This window comes from Loxodonta africana, chromosome 8 (assembly GCF_030014295.1).
Source record: "Loxodonta africana isolate mLoxAfr1 chromosome 8, mLoxAfr1.hap2, whole genome shotgun sequence".
NCBI lineage: Eukaryota > Metazoa > Chordata > Mammalia > Proboscidea > Elephantidae > Loxodonta > Loxodonta africana.
The window spans coordinates 116,453,749-116,470,696 of NC_087349.1; the positions used below are offsets into that span (position 1 = coordinate 116,453,749).

Below are 16,948 nucleotides of genomic sequence, written 5' to 3' on the forward strand. Positions count from 1 at the left end.
GACTTAGCCAGAGTGGAGATGGGGGCCTGAGGAGAAGCCAGGGAGAAAATACAGATAGAAGCAGTGCAAGAGTTCAGAAGCCGGGGTTTCGTACATGTATTTGAAGGTCAGGGGACCTCTGGCCAATCAGATGTGGCCTCTGCAGGCTTCACTATGGTGGGAATCTATTGGCCATGAGTGGACTCCTACTCATGGTGACCTCACGTGTGTCAGAGTAGTGCTTTTCCGGGCTTTGATGGCTGAGTTTTCAGAAGCAGATCACTAGTCCTTTCTTGTGAGGCATCTGTGGGTTGACCTGAACTTCCAGACTTGCAGTTAGCAGGAGTGTGCATTAAACATTTGCACCAAGCAGAGACTCCATGATGGGACCAAGGATGGTCATAGGTGTGCTGAGAGAACACAGGTGATGGAGGTGGAATGGCTGGACAGGTAATTGTGCCGCCTCAGAGGGCAGCTTCAGCTGGAGGGAGCACACACATTGTGGCAGGTCCTTTGTGCTCCTGCGTCACCTTCTCTGGACTTCAGCCACAGGGTCGTGATGCCCAGCACATGGATGCGTGGAGGGTGTGGGGGCTCCTGCACCTGGGACTACACAGCCTCAGGCTCGTGCCACAGCGGGGATCCAGCGTGGGCAGCTGCGGGCTAAGAGGCTGCTTTATGGTCCCGGATCCCTGGTTCCAGGCACACAGTAGGTGCTCTGTGTGGAAGTCCCCCAGAGGTGTATGATGGATTTCCAAGTTCCTCCCTGAGGCTCTGTAGGGAAGTTGGCCAAAGGATGCTGAAAACTCGTCATGTTGTCAGCAGCTAGGATGGCATCCCCCCACCCCCTCCCCCCCAGAGCCCTAAGTCTGGCAGGCTCTGGGTCCACATGTCTTCATCCTCCCCTTCCTGGCTGTGCTTACACGTGGGGTGGGGCCGGGGGTGCCCCTTGGAAGCTCTGAGCTCCTGTCCTTTGCAGGTATGTGCAGTTCCTCAGTGGCCTCCTGTCTGGGTCGGTGAAAATGAACGCCTCGCCACTGTTCCTGCATTTTGTCATCCTGCACGGCATCCCCAACTTCGACACAGGTGGAGGTGAGTGATGGCATGCAGCGGTGGTGCTGGGATTTGCTGACGCAGGTGCAGTGGTGCTCCTGGCTTTCTGGATTGAAGCAAGCCTCCCTTCTCCTTCTTTGAGGACCAGCAAGTTTCTGTTCCTCGGTGGTTGTCATGGGCCACCACCCTATAGGCAGAGCAGTGTCTTGGTCTGATGAGGCTGACTAGCATCAGAGGACGGGTGTTCAGTGAGGTGGGCTGGAGTGTCCTTTTCCCCTGGCACTCCGTGGTGACATCCTGGGCCAGCAACACCTACGAGTTCTGAGAGGATCCAAGCAGGGAAGGGGCCTCAGCCCACCCACTCATCTCAATGACTGTCCTCCTAAGTCACATCAGACACCTCATCTCCCGAAGCCCCTTCAAAGTGACTTGACAGGAGGACACAGAACTGCAGCCTGTGGTCCCCTTATACCTGAACCTCTGGGGCAGCACGAGCAGGCTCCTTGCCTGCTAATGCCCCTCTCTCTGTTTGCCTCATGCCTGTGGGTTCCTGCTGCCGGACACTGCCCAGGTGGGGGGTGTCTGACGGCTAACTGCCTCTCTTTCAGTGTGCCGGCCCTTTCTGAAGCTCTACCAGGCCATGCAGCCTGTCTACACGTCGGGGATCTAGTAAGTGTGTTCTGAGACCTGGAGGTTGTGGGGGGGCCCGAGCTGCTCCTTCCGCAGGGAGAGGGTGGGGTGAGATAGCTGGCAGAGAGCCCAGAGGGGCGCACAGGGAGACTGGCTACCAAGTCTCCCTCACCACCTCTACCTCCTTCCAGTCTGAGTGCTGTCACTCCAGACTGGCAAAGGGGCGTGGGTGCTGGGGCTTCGAGGGGAGAGAGGGTCATTTGCCATTTGAGAGTGAACATATGGGCAAGAGTCCCATGACAAGTACTGGTTGCATTTTTTCTCTGTCCTTTGGATTTTAGACACTGGGTTACCACACATACCCAGCAATTCTAGGGATTTCTGGGCTTTTTTTTTAGTTTTGAAAAAGCCTTGTATGGGCACAAGTGGAGAGCTAATAAAGGTAAAAAATGTTCCCATTGTAGGGTCACCACTTGCAATAGCTGGTGTCCATGTTTCTGTACTCGCTCTGGACTCTAAATGTTGCTGCCACATTGGCAGTCGCCCTTAGGGTTTCTACAGCAGTTGCAGCAGTCTGCATGCCCCACACACCAGGGCTGGGCCGGGCCAGGTGCTTGCAGGTCACGGCCCGCCCCCGGAAATGCTGTCCAACCCTCGCTGGCCTGGCCACTTTTTGTACCTGTTTGCACTCATTTTCATAGACTAGATTCTTAGATGGCTGGGTTGCTGAGCAAATCAGGCCATGTTGTGTAATTGCTGGGTTTTCACTTGTAGTGTTGCTTTTCTCAAGATGTTTTCTTCCCGTTACATCAAGCACTTGCACACTTATTCACGCTTTTGTTTATCCCAAAGCAATGTCAGCCCGGAAAACCACAGCAGGGTCTGCATCGCCATCGAGCCGGCGCAGCTCCTGAAGGGGGACATCATGGTGAGTGTCCCCAAGTCTGCCGGAGCTGCCCTCCCTGCTCAGGGACAACGATGCAAAGGGAAAACCATTTTATCTTAAAACATTGTCCCCACCGCCCCCCCCAAAAAAAAAGCCCATAGGAAAAATGAAAAATAACTCTTACTGTAGGCATTTGGTTAATTTTCGAACGACGTTAATTAAAGAGGCAGAAGAAATCTTTGTCCTCATTTCTCTTTCATTATACAGCCACTAGGTAAACTTGAAATTAAAGTCCTGACTGAGCCACAGAGCATCTGAGGCCTCTCACTTCCTGATCGTGTTTGCAATCTTAACATGACAATGAGACCTGCAGGGTGTAGGTGCAAGAATAAAATATTTATCATTAATAGCGAAAGGGTGAAATACAGGTAGTGCATTTACGGCTTGGCTAATGATCAAAACAGTTTTGAATCTCGGGTAATTTGGTTCTTGGCTGAGATTAGCTGCTAAATTTTTACCTTTCATGTATGTTGAAAGTAGAAAAGTTTATAATTCTTTCAAATAATATTAGGACAGATTTTGTATAAAATAAGGAAAGCCTTTATGCAAGTATCTGTTGCTTTAAACATGCATGTTGGTGTTGTCAGGTGCCATCCAGTCGGTTCTGACTCATAGCAACCCTATGTACAGCAGAACAGAACACTGTCTGGTCCTGCCTCATCCTCACAACTGTTGCTTTGTTTGAGCCCATTGTTGCAGCCACCATGTCAATCCACCTTTACAAGGGTCTTCCTCTTTTTCGCTGACCTGCTGCTTTACCAACCATGATATCCTTCTCCAGGGACTGGTCCCTCCTGATAACATGTCCAAAGTAAGTGAGATGAAGTCTTGCCATCCTCATTTCTAAGGAACATTCTAACAGTACTTCTTTCAAGACAGATCTGTTCATTCTTTTGGCGGTCCACGGTATATTCGATATTCTTTGCCAATACCGTAATTCAAAGGCATCAATTCTTCTTTGTTCTTTCTTACTCCTTGTCCAGCTTTCACATGCATATGAGGCAATTGAAAACACCATGGCTTGGATCAGGCACACCTTATTCCTCAAGTGACATCTTTGCTTTTCAACACTTTAAAGAGCTCTCGTGCAGCAGATTTGGCCAATGCAGTGTGTCCTTTGATTGCTTGACTGCTGATTCCATGAGCATTGATTTTGGATCCTTGACAACTTTAGTATTTTCTCCATTTATCATGCTGCTGCTTTTTGGCCCAGTTGTGAGGATTTTTTTTGTCTTAATGTTGAGGTATAATCCATACCGAAGGTTGTAATCTTTGATCTTCATTAGTAACTGCTTCATGTTCACTTTCAGCAAGCAAGGTTGTGTCATCTGCATATCGAGGGTTGTTAATGAGTCTTCCTCCAATCCTGATGCCACGTTCTTCTTCATATAGTCCAGCTTCTCGGATTATTTGCTCAGCATAGAGATTGAACTGTTGTTGTTGTTAGGTGCTGTTGAGTCAGTTCCGACTCATAGCGACCCCATGCACAACAGAACAACACACTCCCCGGTGCTGAGCCATCCTCACAATCATTGTTATGCTTCAGCTCATTGTTGCAGCCACTGTGTCAATCCACCTCGTTGAGGGTCTTCCTCTTTTCTGCCGACTCTGTACTCTGCCAAGCATGATGTCCTTCTCTAGAGACGGATCCCTCCTGACAACATGTGCGAAGTATGTAAGATGCAGCCTTGCCATACTTGCTTCTAAGGAGCATTTTGGTTATACTTCTTCCAAGACGGGTTTGTTTGTTGTTTTGGCAGTCCATGGTATATTCAATATTCTCGGCCAACACCACAATTCAAAGGCGTCAGTTCTTCTTCGGTCTTCCTTATTCATTGCCCAGCTTTCACATGCATATGATGCGATTCAAAATACCATGGCTTGGGTCAGGTGCACCTTAGTCTTCAGGGTGACATCTTTGCTCTTCAACACTTTAAAGAGGTCTTTTGCAGCAGATTTACCCAATGCAATGTGTCTTTTGATTTCTTGACTGCTGCTTCCATGGCTGTTGATTGTGGATCCAAGTAAAATGAAATCCTTGACAACTTCAATCTTTTCTCTGTTTATCATGATGTTGCTCATTGGTCCAGTTGTGAGGATTTTTGTTTTCTTTATGTGGAGGTGTAATCCATATTGAAGGCTGTGGTCTTTGATCTTCATTAGTAAGTGCTTCAAGTCCTCTTCACTTTCAGCAAGCAAGGTTGTGTCATCTGCATAACACAGGTTGTTAATGAGTCTTCCTCCAATTCTGATGCCCGGTTCTTCTGCATATAGTCCAGCTTCTCGGATTATTTGTTCAGCATACAGATTGAACAGGTGTGGTGAAAGAGTACAACCTTGACACACACCTTTCCTAACTTTAAACCAATCAATATCCCCTTGTTCTGTCTGAACAACTGCCTCTTGATCTATGTAAAGGTTCCTCATGAGCACAATTAAGTGTTCTGGAATTTCCATTCTTTGCAATGTTATCCATATTTGTTATGATCCACACAGCCGAATGCCTTTGCATAGTCAATAAAACACAGGTAAACATCCTTCTGGTATTCTCTGCTTTCAGCCAGGATTCATCTGACATCAGCAATGATATCCCTGGTGCCACGTCCTCTTCTGAAACTGGCCTGGATTTCTGGCAGTTACTTGTCAATAGACTGCTGCAGCCGTTTTTGAATGATCTTCAGCAAAATTTTGCTTGCATGTGATATTAATGATGTTGTTCTATAATTTCCACATTCAGTTGGATCACCTTTTGTTGAGAATAGGCCTAAATATGGATCTCTTCCAGTCAGTTGGCCAGGAAGCTGTCTTCCATATTTCTTGGCATAGACGAGTGAGCACCTCCAGCACTGCATCTGTTTGTTGAAACCTCTCAATTGATATTCCATCAATTCCTGGAGCCTTGTTTTTCACCAATGCCTTCAGAGCAGCTTGGACTTCCTCCTTCAGTACCATCGGTTCCTGATCATATGCCACCTCTTGAAATGGTTGAACATCGACTAATTCTTTTTGGTATAATGACTCTGTATATTCCTTCCATCTTCTTTTGATGCTTTCTGCATCGTCTAATATTTTCCCCATAGAATCCTTCACTATTGCAATTCGAGGCTTGAATTTTTCTTCAGTTCTGTCAGCTTGAGAAACGCTGAGCGTGTTCTTCCCTTTTGGTTTTCCATCTCCAGCTCTTTGCACATGTCATTATAATACTTTACTTTGTCTTCTCAAGACGCCCTTTGAAATCTTCTGTTCAGTTCTTTACTTCATCAATTTTTCCTTTTGCTTTAGCTGCTTGATATTCGAGAGCAAGTTTCAGAGTCTCCTCTGACATCCATCTTGGTCTTTTCTTTCTTTCTTGCCTTTTCAGTGACCTCTTGCTTTCTTCATGTATGATGTCCTTGATGTCATTCCATAACTCGTCTGGTCTCTGGTCACTAATGTTCAGTGTGTCAAATCTGTTCTTCAGATGGTCTCTAAATGCAGGTGGGATGTACTCAAGGTCATATTTTGGCTCCCGTGGACTTGCTCTGATTTTCTTCAGTTTCAGCTTGAACTGGCATAGGAGCAATTGATGGTCTTTTCCTCAGTTGGCCCCTGGCCTTGTTCTGAATGATGATATTGAGCTTTTCCATCGTCTCTTTCCACAGATTTAGTCGATTTGATTTCTGTGTGTTCCACCTGGTGAGGTCCATATGTATAGTTGCCATTTATGTTGTTGAAAGAAGGTATTTGCAATGAAGAAGTCGTTGGTCTTGCAAAATTCTGTCATTTGATCTCTGCCGTTGTTTCTACCACCAAGGCCATATTTTCCAACTACTGATCCTTCTTCTTTGTTTCCGACTTTTGCATTCCAATCGCCAGTAATTATCAATGCATCTTGATTGCATGTTCTATCAATTCCAGACTGCAGCAGCTGATAAAAATCTTCTATTTGTTCATCTTTGGCTCTAGTTATTGGTGTATAAATTTGAATAATAGTCTAATTAACTGGTCTTCCTTGTAGGCATATGGATATTATCCTATCGCTGACAGCGTTGTACTTCAGGATAGATCTTGAAACGTTCTTTTTGGCGATGAATGCAACACCAGTCCTCTTCAAGTTGTCATTCCCAGCATAGTAGACTATATGATTGTCTGATTCAAAATGGCCAATACCAGTCCATTTCAGCTCACTAATGCCTAGGATATCAATGTTTATGTGTTCCATTTCATTTTTGATGATTTTCAATTTTCCCAGATTCATGCTTCGTACATTCCAACTACCGATTATTATGGATGTTTGCAGCTTTTTCTTCTCATTTTGAGTTGTGCCACATCAGCGAATGAAGGTCCCGAAAGCTTTTCTCCATCCACGTCATTAAGGTTGACTCTACTTTGAGGAGGCAGCTCTTCCCCAGTCATCTTTTGAGTGCCTTCCAACCTGGGGGGCTGATCTTCCAGCACTATATCAGACAATGTTCTGCTGCTATTCATAAGGCTTTCACTGACTAATGCTTTTCAGAAGTAGACTGCCAGGTCCTTCTTCCTAGTCTGTCTTAGTCCGGAAGCTCAGCTGAAACCTGTCCTCCATGGGTGACCCTGCTGGTATCTGAATACTGGTGGCATAGCTTCCAGCATCACAGCAACACTCAAGCCCCCACAGTATGACAAACTGACAGGCACATGGGGGATAAATTGAAGAAGTATGGTGAAAGGATACAACCCATACACCCATCTTTCCTGATTTTAAACCACGCAGCATCCCTTCATTCTGTTTGAACCATTGCCTCTTGGCCTAGGTACAGGTTCCTCCTGAGCACAATTAAGTGTTCTGGAATTCTCATTCTTCTCAATGTCATCCATAATTTGTTATGATCCATACAGTTGAATGTATTTGTGTAGTCAATAAAACACGGGTGAACATCTTTCTGGTATTCTTTGCTTTCAGCCAAGATCCATCTGACATCAGCAAGTTGTCCCTCGTTCCACGCTCTCTTCTAATATGGCTTGAATTTCTGGCACTTCCCTGTCGATGTACTGCTGCAAACATTTTTTAATTCTTTTCAGCAAAATTTTACTTGTTTGTGATATTGGTGATATTGTTGAATAATTTCTGGATTCTGTTGGATCACCTTTCTTTGGAGTTCAGCACAAATATGGATCTCTTCCAGTTGGTTGGCCAAGTAGCTCTCTTCCAAATTTCTTGGCATAGATGATTGAATGCTTCCAGCATTGCATCCATTTGTTGAAACATCTCATTGGGTAGTCCATCAATTCCTGGAGCCTCGTTTTTTGCCAGTGCGTACAGTGCAGTATGGACTACTTCCTTCAATACCATGCTACCTCCTGAAATGGTTGCGTGTTGACCAATTTCTTTTGGTAGAGTGACTGTGTGTATTCGTTCCATCTTCTTTTGATGCTTCCTGTGTCATTCAATACTTTGCCTGTAGACTCCTTTAATATTGCAACTTGAGGCTTGAATTTTTTCTTCAGTTCTTTAAGCTCAAGAAATGGTGAGTATGTTCCTCCATTTTGGTTTTCTGTATCCAGGTCTTTGAGCATTTCATTATAATACTTTACTTTGTCTTCTTGAGCCACCCTTTGAAATCTTGTGTTCAGTGTTTTACTTTATCATTTCTTCCTTTCCATTTAGCTGCTCTGTGTTCAACAGCGACTTTCAGAGTCTCTTCTGACATCCATTTTGGTCTTTTTTATTTTTCCTGTCTTTTTAATGACCTTTTGCTTTCTCCATGTGAGATGTCCTTCCTCAGCTTGTCTGGTCTTTGGTCATTAGTGTTCAGTGTGTGAAACCTGTTCTTGAGATGGTCTGTAAATTCAGGCGAGATATACTCAAGGTTGTACTTTGGCTCGAGTGGACTTGTTTTAATTTTCTTTGCCTTGAACTTGTATGTGAGTAATTGATGGTGTATTCCGCAATTGGCCCCTGGCCTGGTTCTAACTGATTATATTGAGCTTTCTCTGTCATCTCTTTCTGCAGATGTAGTCTATATGATTCCTTTGTATTCCATTTGGCGAGGTCCACCTTGTATAGTTGCTGTTTATGTTGTTAGAAAAAGGTATTTGCAATGAATGGATCCTTGATATTGCAAAATTCCATCATGCAATCATCCTCATTGTTTCTGTCACTAAGGCCATGTTTTCCAACTACTGATTCTTCTTTGTTTCCAGCTTTTACATTGTAATCACCAGTAATTATCAATGCATCTTGATTGCATGTTTGATCAATTTCAGACTGCAGAAGTTGATAAAAATATTCAGTTTCTTTATCTTTGGCATTAGTGGTTGGTACATAAATTTGAATAATAGTCACATTAACTGCTCTTTCTTGTAAAAAAAAAAAACTAGTGCCATCAAGCTCTTCCTTGTAGGTGTATGCATATTATCCTATCACTGACAGCATTACACTTTAGGATAGATCTTGAAATGTTCTTTTTGGTAATGAACATGATGTTATTCCTCTTCAATTTGTCATTCCCCAGGTATGCATTAACCAAAAAAACCAAACCCAGTGCCGTCGAGTCGATTCCGACTCATAGCGACACTATAGGACAGAGTACAACCGTCCCATAGAGTTTCCAAGGAGCGCCTGGTGGATTTCAACTGCCGACCCTTTGGTTAGCAGCCGTAGCAGTTAACCACTACGCCACCAGGGTTTCCGCCAGGTATGCACAGAATACTGTAAATATAATCTTTACATAGTCTTTGTTGTCCTTCTTTAACAAGAAGGTAAGAATGTGCAAGAGTTACCTTTTTATTTTTATTATAAATGACACAGTCAAAGGTTTTGAGGATTTTCATTAATTTCCCCTAAAAATTTGCATTTTAAAATCCCTTGGTAATGGATGGTGAACTTTTTCCTCCCCCGTTCTGAAATCTCGCAAATTCTCACGGAGTGAGATCCATAAAGATGAAGATCCCATGTCCTCAGTCGTAAACTCAATGCCCCATAAGGAAAAACTTTTCTTTCCCCACTCCCTCCTCATGTAACCACTAACAATATTTAGTTTCTGTATATTTGCTTATTTCATATAAGTGAGATCATACAGTATTTGTCCTTTTGTGAATGACTTATTTCACTCAACATAATGTTTTCAAGGTTCATCCAAGTTGTAGTGTATATCAGGACTTCATTTCTTTTCATGGCTGAATAGTGTTCCGTTGTTATCCATTCATCTGTTGATGGACATTTTGGTTATTTCCCCCTTTTGGATACTATTTAAAGTGCCACAATGAACATTTTTTACATTCCATGAAGAATGGAGACGTCTGTGGGGAACCACAGGGACTAACTGGCTTTAGAGTCGCCCAAGTCTGAGTTCCAGCCAGGTCTACCATTTAAAGGGAGTCTGTGCCAGTCACTCAAGCTCTCTGAGCTTGAAGTTCCCCTTCTGTAAAGTGAGGATCATACCTTGTGAGGATTTAATGAGTTAATGCACATAAATCTCTTAGGATAGCACCTGGCAGAGGGTAAAGGCCCAATCAATGTGGGTTTGTGTCATGGTCATTATCATTGTTATCCACTAGACCAGATTGTGGCTTGGCTGCCAGGTGGCCACCTGCCTCCTCCTTCTGGGCTGGTGATGCTCTAAAAGAACCCCTGGGTAGATCCCTCCACAGTGGTGTCCAACCAACCTTCTTGCCTGTAGCCCTATCACATGCCACCTCCTCCCTGCCACCACAGCTGCTGCAAAAGCCTAGCCTTTACTGCAGCCAAGAGCTCCCCTGTTGGCCTTCTAGGCGAGAAACAGCTTCTCGGAGGGTCAACACCACCAGAGCCTGAGTTCCATCATGGCACCTGGGGTGTGGCTCTGCCAGGTGGGGGAGGGGCTCTTCGGAGGGGACATGGAGTGGGAGGGAAGCTGTTTGGCCTTGGTTACAGGGAGGCCAGTCCAGGAGTGAGATGGGGCAGGTGGAGAGGAGGCATGAGTGGGTGAAGGCAGTGCCCACCGACAGATGTGCCTGGACTTGGCTGTGATGCGTTCCCATGACTGCACGCTATTCCTCGGTGAAACCCCTTGGCATTAGGGGCAGCATGAAAGCTGTGTGCTGTACAAGCTCAGGGAAGCACAGTTCCTGGGTATGTGAGGGCAGTGCTGCCCAAAGTGTCTTTAGATAAAGGGTGATGCATTCTGGGCACCAGAAGCCACAGGAAAGGTACCTTTCATCATGTGGCATTGGCCCCTGGGTGTTTCCAAATGTATCATTTATAAATGGCATTTCATCCGTCAGCCATACAGGCCATTCACTGTAGGGTCTGGACATTTCTGGTCCTTCTTTATTGCCCTCATGAACAGTTAATTTCAATATGGCAGGAAGTTTGGAATAATTATTATTTGGACCTTCTGAGAAATCTCGTGTCCAACTCAAAATGATGAATCTCTTCAGTGCTGAGCAGAGACATTCTAAGTGGGAGCTGCAAGTAAAGGAAAATCTTGCCAGCAAGCATTTGTGGGGCCCCTGCTGTTTGCCAGTATGGAATGAGGTACTGCAGGCCTGTGACAAGAAGGTGCTGATGGGCTGAAGACACAAAGACAGGCAGCTCTTGTCCTCAGGAGCCGACAGTCTAATTGTTGGGGTGCTCTGTGGATTCCCTGTTTTACAGCACTTGAGGACTCATGAGGTCCTGAGTGGGGCGTAGGGTCCTAGGACTGTGTGTAACAGTTACTGCAGGCAGGGTAATCAAGGGGAAAGAGGCCCTCATAGCTGAGAAGAGAATAGAGAATCCAGGGCTAGAAAAGTAGATGGAAATGGCCGGTTCATGTGAGAACACAGGCCACCAAGAAGAGCATCAGGGTTGGAGAGCCAGGAGCCGTTGACATGAGGAACACATTAGAAGACCAACGGCCAGTTCCAGGACTGTGCTAGGAGCCCACTCTAATGGTCAGGTGCAGGCATGGGCCTGACTTCTCAGAGGTGAAGAACTAGAGAGTGTTCCCGAGGCAGAGCTCAGCCTTGAGAAGCTAGAAGGTTAGAGCAGACGTGACAGGTGTACAGGTGCACCTGCCAGATTCACAAAAGAGAAAACCCACTGCCGTCGAGAGGCCTGCGTTAATGGGTGATGGTAATGACTTCACGAAGCGTCAGCACTTACAGTTGAGCTTGTATCCTGGAGGAACACAGGGCTGTGCTGATGTGGGCTGCTGCATGAGAGAAGGAAGCCCGGCATGCTCTCCCCTCTTCTCCTGGCTTACTTGTGACCTCCAAGACCAACATGCCCAGCCTGCCCTTGCCATTCCAGCCCATCTCTGCTCTGTTCTCTCTGTGTCTTCCCCTCACCTGCACTTCACTGTTGGTGCCTTCATTTTGGCCTGTAAGCAGTGCCAGGCCAGGCCCTCTCGTGATTCTTTATCCCTCCTGGGTACCAGCTTGTTTCTGTCCCTCTCTCTCATCCACATTTTCAAATTCGGATGGTTTGCACTCACCCCCTTTCCGTTCTCCACTCAACTTAGTGACCTTGGTGCTCTTCACTTCTGCCTGACAGCAGGGGTCTCCACTTGGCCATGTCTGTAGCCCTCACCTTCTGGCCATCTTCGTTGCATTCCTCAGCATCTGTCGTTCTATCCCTGCATCTGGTGAGAAGCCTCTTCCTTGTCCACCCCTCATTGGAGCCCCTCCAGCCCCTCTGTAGCTATCCACTCCACTGGTGTCTTCTACACTCCAGTCTTCAGAGCACAGCTCCTCCTTCCCTTCTGACTGTTCCTGGGTCTCCTCTGCCTTTTATTTGCCATGGCCCCCAGACTCAGCCTTTGATATCGATAGCCTGCTAAATTCTGCTTGGCTGCTCCAGGCTGCCACCAACACCTCTTCTGCAGAATTAATCTCACCATCCTGTTCTATGCCTGCTGATTTCCAGGACTTCCTGCCCAGCCCTTCCCCAAACTAGAAATGTGACCTCCATCCTTGATATCGCCCTTGCCCCCTCCATATCTAATCAGCCATGGACTTTGCATGTAGAAGGTTTCCTGAGTTTTCCTCCCTTCTCCCCAGGACCATAGATGATTGCACTCCCCTCTGACCTGTCCTCCAGGAAGCACCATTTAAAGCCCAATCTAGCCACAGCATCTCCCTGCTTCCATGGCCGTCTGCCCAACCCCCTTCCCAAGACCACAAATCCCTCCTTGTCCCTACTCCCTTCTAGTCATTCAGCTCCGGCAGTATGCATTAGTTGTCATGTTTTGCACGTGCCACCTGTCCTTTTCCTCTTGCCTTGTTAATACTGTCCCATGCACACCAGTCACCTGTCTCTTTGTGCCCACAGTTTTGCCTCCCCAGTGGATGCTGTGCAATGCGAAGGCAGAGCCGTTTGTTACTGACCTCACACTCCCCAAGCCGTCTCCATATTGGTCAGAGAGTGGACAGACACACAGCACATGTCTGAAAAGTGAGAGAGGAGGCAGGACGGCCCACACATGCTATAGTGCTGGTCAGTCGCTGGGCACTGTGCCAAGTGCTTTGTCGTTGTCCCATCCTCCTCCAGGCAAGGAGCCTGAGGCTGGGAGCAGAGGAACAACTGGCCAGGGCCAGGCTAGTAGGCTGAGCCAGGCTTTCTGCTCAAAACCTGCTCCCAGAACTACCACACTCGCAAGCCTCATGTCACAGGGACCTGCTGTCCTCCTTCTGTTCATGGTGGCAAGCAGCGTGATGACTCACGCGTGTGTGTGATTCCAGGTGCACTCACAAGCTTCCTGAGATTCAGACCTTGGCTCAGCAGTGCAGTTTTCTGGGTTGAGCATTTCATGTATGGAGGTGCTGTTCCCATGAGTTACTTGTTGCCCTGTGAAATGCTGGTGAATTCAATACCCCTATCTTTTCACAGGAGAGACTTACTTTGATAAAATGATTCCTTTCTTGCTGCTTTGTTCACTCCTAACATGGACTATTTTAGGGTTGTTTTATTATCTGATTTATACTTCCTGTGTTTTTGAGTCATTTTTGTAGACTCTGCACTTATTTTCTGAAATGTTATCAGATGGTGGGAGGATGATGTGGGTGACAGCTGAAAAGTGGTGTTTTTCCATGACAAAGGATCATTTTTCCTGGTGCTGTTAATAGAAGTGATGAGCTAAGAGGTTTAGTTCAGTTACCTATCTTTAATAAAACTAAAAGTACTTTTAGTATGTGCTTATTAAATAAAACCAGTCTAGGATGTTTGGGAAGATTCATTATGAAACAAAGTGTTGCTCATCACCCAGCGTCTTTGGCAATGATTTGTCTCCGGCATTCATTTACATCACGTAATCACAGCATGGGCCCTGAACTGGGCCTGTCCTTGTTACTGGGTGAGCATTCTTAGAGGTTGAATGGGCCATCTTCCTTCCTACTATTAAATCAGTTCTAGGTTTCTTGAGGCTTTGTAACACAGAAAGCCTGTCACCATCAAGTTGACTCCAACTCATGGCGACCCCGTGTGTATCAAAGTAGAGCTGTGCTCCATAGAGTTTTCAATGGCTTTGAAAGCCAGGCCCTTCTTTTGAGTCACATCTGGGTGGACTTGAACCTCCAACCTTTCAGTTAGCAATCCAGCGTGTTAACTGTCTGCACCACCAGGAACTCCTCCATTCTGGCCCCTCCGCCATCACCAAATGAACCAAAACTGTCCTAGGAAACATAGAGAACACATGCTGCTTTCATTTGGCCCCCATCCTTACGTTTTGACATATTACATTTCTTGATACATACCTCTGCAAATTCACCGAGCATAACTTAAGTCAAGACAGCTGCAGATGGGGGAGGATCACTGAAAGGGTATTTTCTGTGTGAAGGTTCAAATATGCAGGCAACTTCATTCCTCAGAAAGAATTTGGCAGCAGTCATAACTTGGAAAAGATCCTAAGCAGCAGAAAATGCTTCATAGATTTACCACGCAAAAGTCTACAGATGCCTCAGCCTGTTTTCTCCATCTGGGTATTTTCTTGGGCTGCAGTGGCACTCTGGAAGGTGGAGAGTAGCTTCTAAAGGGTGACTTGCTATTTGCCATCAGCATCCTTGCATCGGGTTCTCTTCGATTTTTCCCCTTTTTAATTTTGGTAAATGGCTGCCTACTTTGCAGATAAATTTGTCTGTCTTTCCTCATGAGGGATTCTGCATTGTGACATGTTAACAGTGATTGTTGTTATTAGTTGCCTCCGAGTTAACTCCGACTCGTGGCGGCCCCATGGACAACAGAGTGAAATGTCGCCCTGTCCTGTCCCATCTTCACAATTTTGTCGATATGTTCTAGTCCACTGTTGTAGCCACTGAGTATTTTGAGTGCTTTCCAACCTAGGAAGCCTATCCAGCACTTTCGAGCAATCTCCTGTTGTGATTCACAGGGTTTTTATTGGCTAATTTTCAGAAGTAGATCACCAGGCCTTTTTTCCTTGTCTATCTTAGTCTGGAAGCTCTGCTGAAACCTGTCTATTATGGGTGATCCTGCTGGTATTTGAAATACCTGTGGCGTAGCTTCTGGGATCATAGCAACACACAAGCCACTACGGTACAACACACTGACAGACAGGTGGTTGTAACAAAGATTTTTGTTGTTGTTGGGTGCCGTTATGTCGATTACATGGGTGAAGTTAAAATAGAGCTAAGGGGTACCGTCACCTCTAACCACTGCCTTAGAAAATGTCTTGGGAAAGCGGAGCTACCTTTGTTATTCCTTCACTGAGGCTGACTGTGGATGACGCTACCCTGAGGGGGGACTGCAGACTCCAAGTAGACCTGTTGCCTGCCCTCCCTGTAACACACTTCCTGCCCCCAGAGCTACTCCCCAACACAGAGCCAACCCATCCCGTCTTTGCAATGTGCTTTTCTCTAAGTCAGATTCTTAATGCCTACTCTTTCCTAAAGTTCAGGACCTCGCAGCATTCAGTAAACACAACGTTGTCAAGCAAGGGGGAAGTGGATTCCTGAGCAACACAAAAAGCAACCCAAGCTGCAGCGTGGTTATGTAACCTCACTCAGGAATGCACATGGTCTGAGGCTGGCAGGGATCTGGCGGGGAGCCAACAACCTGATCCAACTTGTCCCCCTCCCAGTCTCTGGTCCAGGGCTGGTAAACAGGTCTCCTGGCATGTTTCATCTTGCTTCTTCTTCTGGAGCAAACCCATTGACCACTTAAGTTTTGCCTTCATGGTTGCTGGGCTCTGCGGCTTAACTCCAATGACCTGAATGCTATGTCAAGGGGATGCCTCCTCAAGAAGCTGTCTCAAGCAAATAGCTCTATAACGTGCTATTTCCTACCCAGGCTCTCATATAAGATCAGGGAGAATGAAAGTGCCCTTTGCTCTTTCCTGGGACTTTGCTCCTAGGGCAGATAGATGGTTTATATAGACTTCTATTATATCCATCATGACACTATTTGTGATGATCTGTGTATGTCTTTCTGCCTTCCTTGATTCGGGGCCTTTTAGACCCGGGCAGGTCTTAATTCACCCTGGGATCTCAGCTCAGTGGACTGGTTTGTATTTTCATTTGCAGCCAATACCCACTAACCTTTCGATAGTTTTGCATAATGGATTACAATATTGTGACCATTTGAAATCACTTTCAACCCTGAGTGAAATCATGGTTAGTGTTGGCCCTGAATGACGTAGGTACTTTGGCTTGTGCAGGTTGGCTATCAGGCTTTTTAAACATTGAAATTTGTGGTCATAGCTCATGACCTGAGGACACTGCTTCTTGGTGACCTGGATAGACTGGGGACAGCAGGAAAGTGTTTGGATACAAGGTGGGGCTCTCTGTTCCATCAGGTGGTCCTTTAGGGTCCTGCTTTTTTACTATTTCCATTAACAACATGGGGAAAGTTGAATCTGAATAGGAGCTACTGCTGAGAACAGCTGGTGTACAGGCAGGGAAGAGGACCTGAAGAATCTTCAGAGCTGACTTCTGAGCCTGGAGCGGGTGCACCGGGGGCTGCCACCTCCAGCGTGGACTTCCTTGGCCCAAGGCATCTTTTCTATTGTTGATGGAGAGTTTGAAATAAAGATATATCCTTGGGGCCTAGGGATTGATTAATGAGCATGTTCCCAGCCTTTAAACACCAGGTTGATTGATAACTTCTTTGAGTCAGAATTCAGCCTTGTGCCTGCTGTTTCTGGTGGTGTACTCCAGGAGTAAAGGAGTTCGAGGCTGGCCTGGGCTCCTGTTCCCCAGCCTCATTGGGCACAGGCGTGCTTTTAGGCAACTATTGGGAAATGAGATTGGCCCAAGTTGTTCAGTCAGACTAAAATATGCAAACCTTCCCATCGAGATCACTAGCCAGTCAATACAACACATGTGAGTACTTATAACCCTTCCTCTAGAAGTTTATAATCATATGTACATACAAAAATAAAATATACGTAATTTGGGATTTACATACTG

General features: G+C 46.0%; 1 protein-coding gene across 9 annotated transcripts in view; it reads left to right on the forward strand.

Annotated features, from left to right (window-relative positions):
- The window catches only part of TNS3 (tensin 3), a 337,654-nt gene that overhangs the window by 145,149 nt on the left and 175,557 nt on the right, over nucleotides 1–16,948 (forward strand). For all 9 annotated transcript variants that reach the window (XM_064290241.1, XM_064290242.1, XM_064290245.1 and 6 more), the window contains 3 exons: nucleotides 959–1,071; nucleotides 1,641–1,701; nucleotides 2,515–2,590. In XM_064290241.1, coding sequence (XP_064146311.1) covers nucleotides 959–1,071; nucleotides 1,641–1,701; nucleotides 2,515–2,590 — 250 coding nt within the window. The remainder of the gene's footprint in view (nucleotides 1–958; nucleotides 1,072–1,640; nucleotides 1,702–2,514; nucleotides 2,591–16,948) is intronic.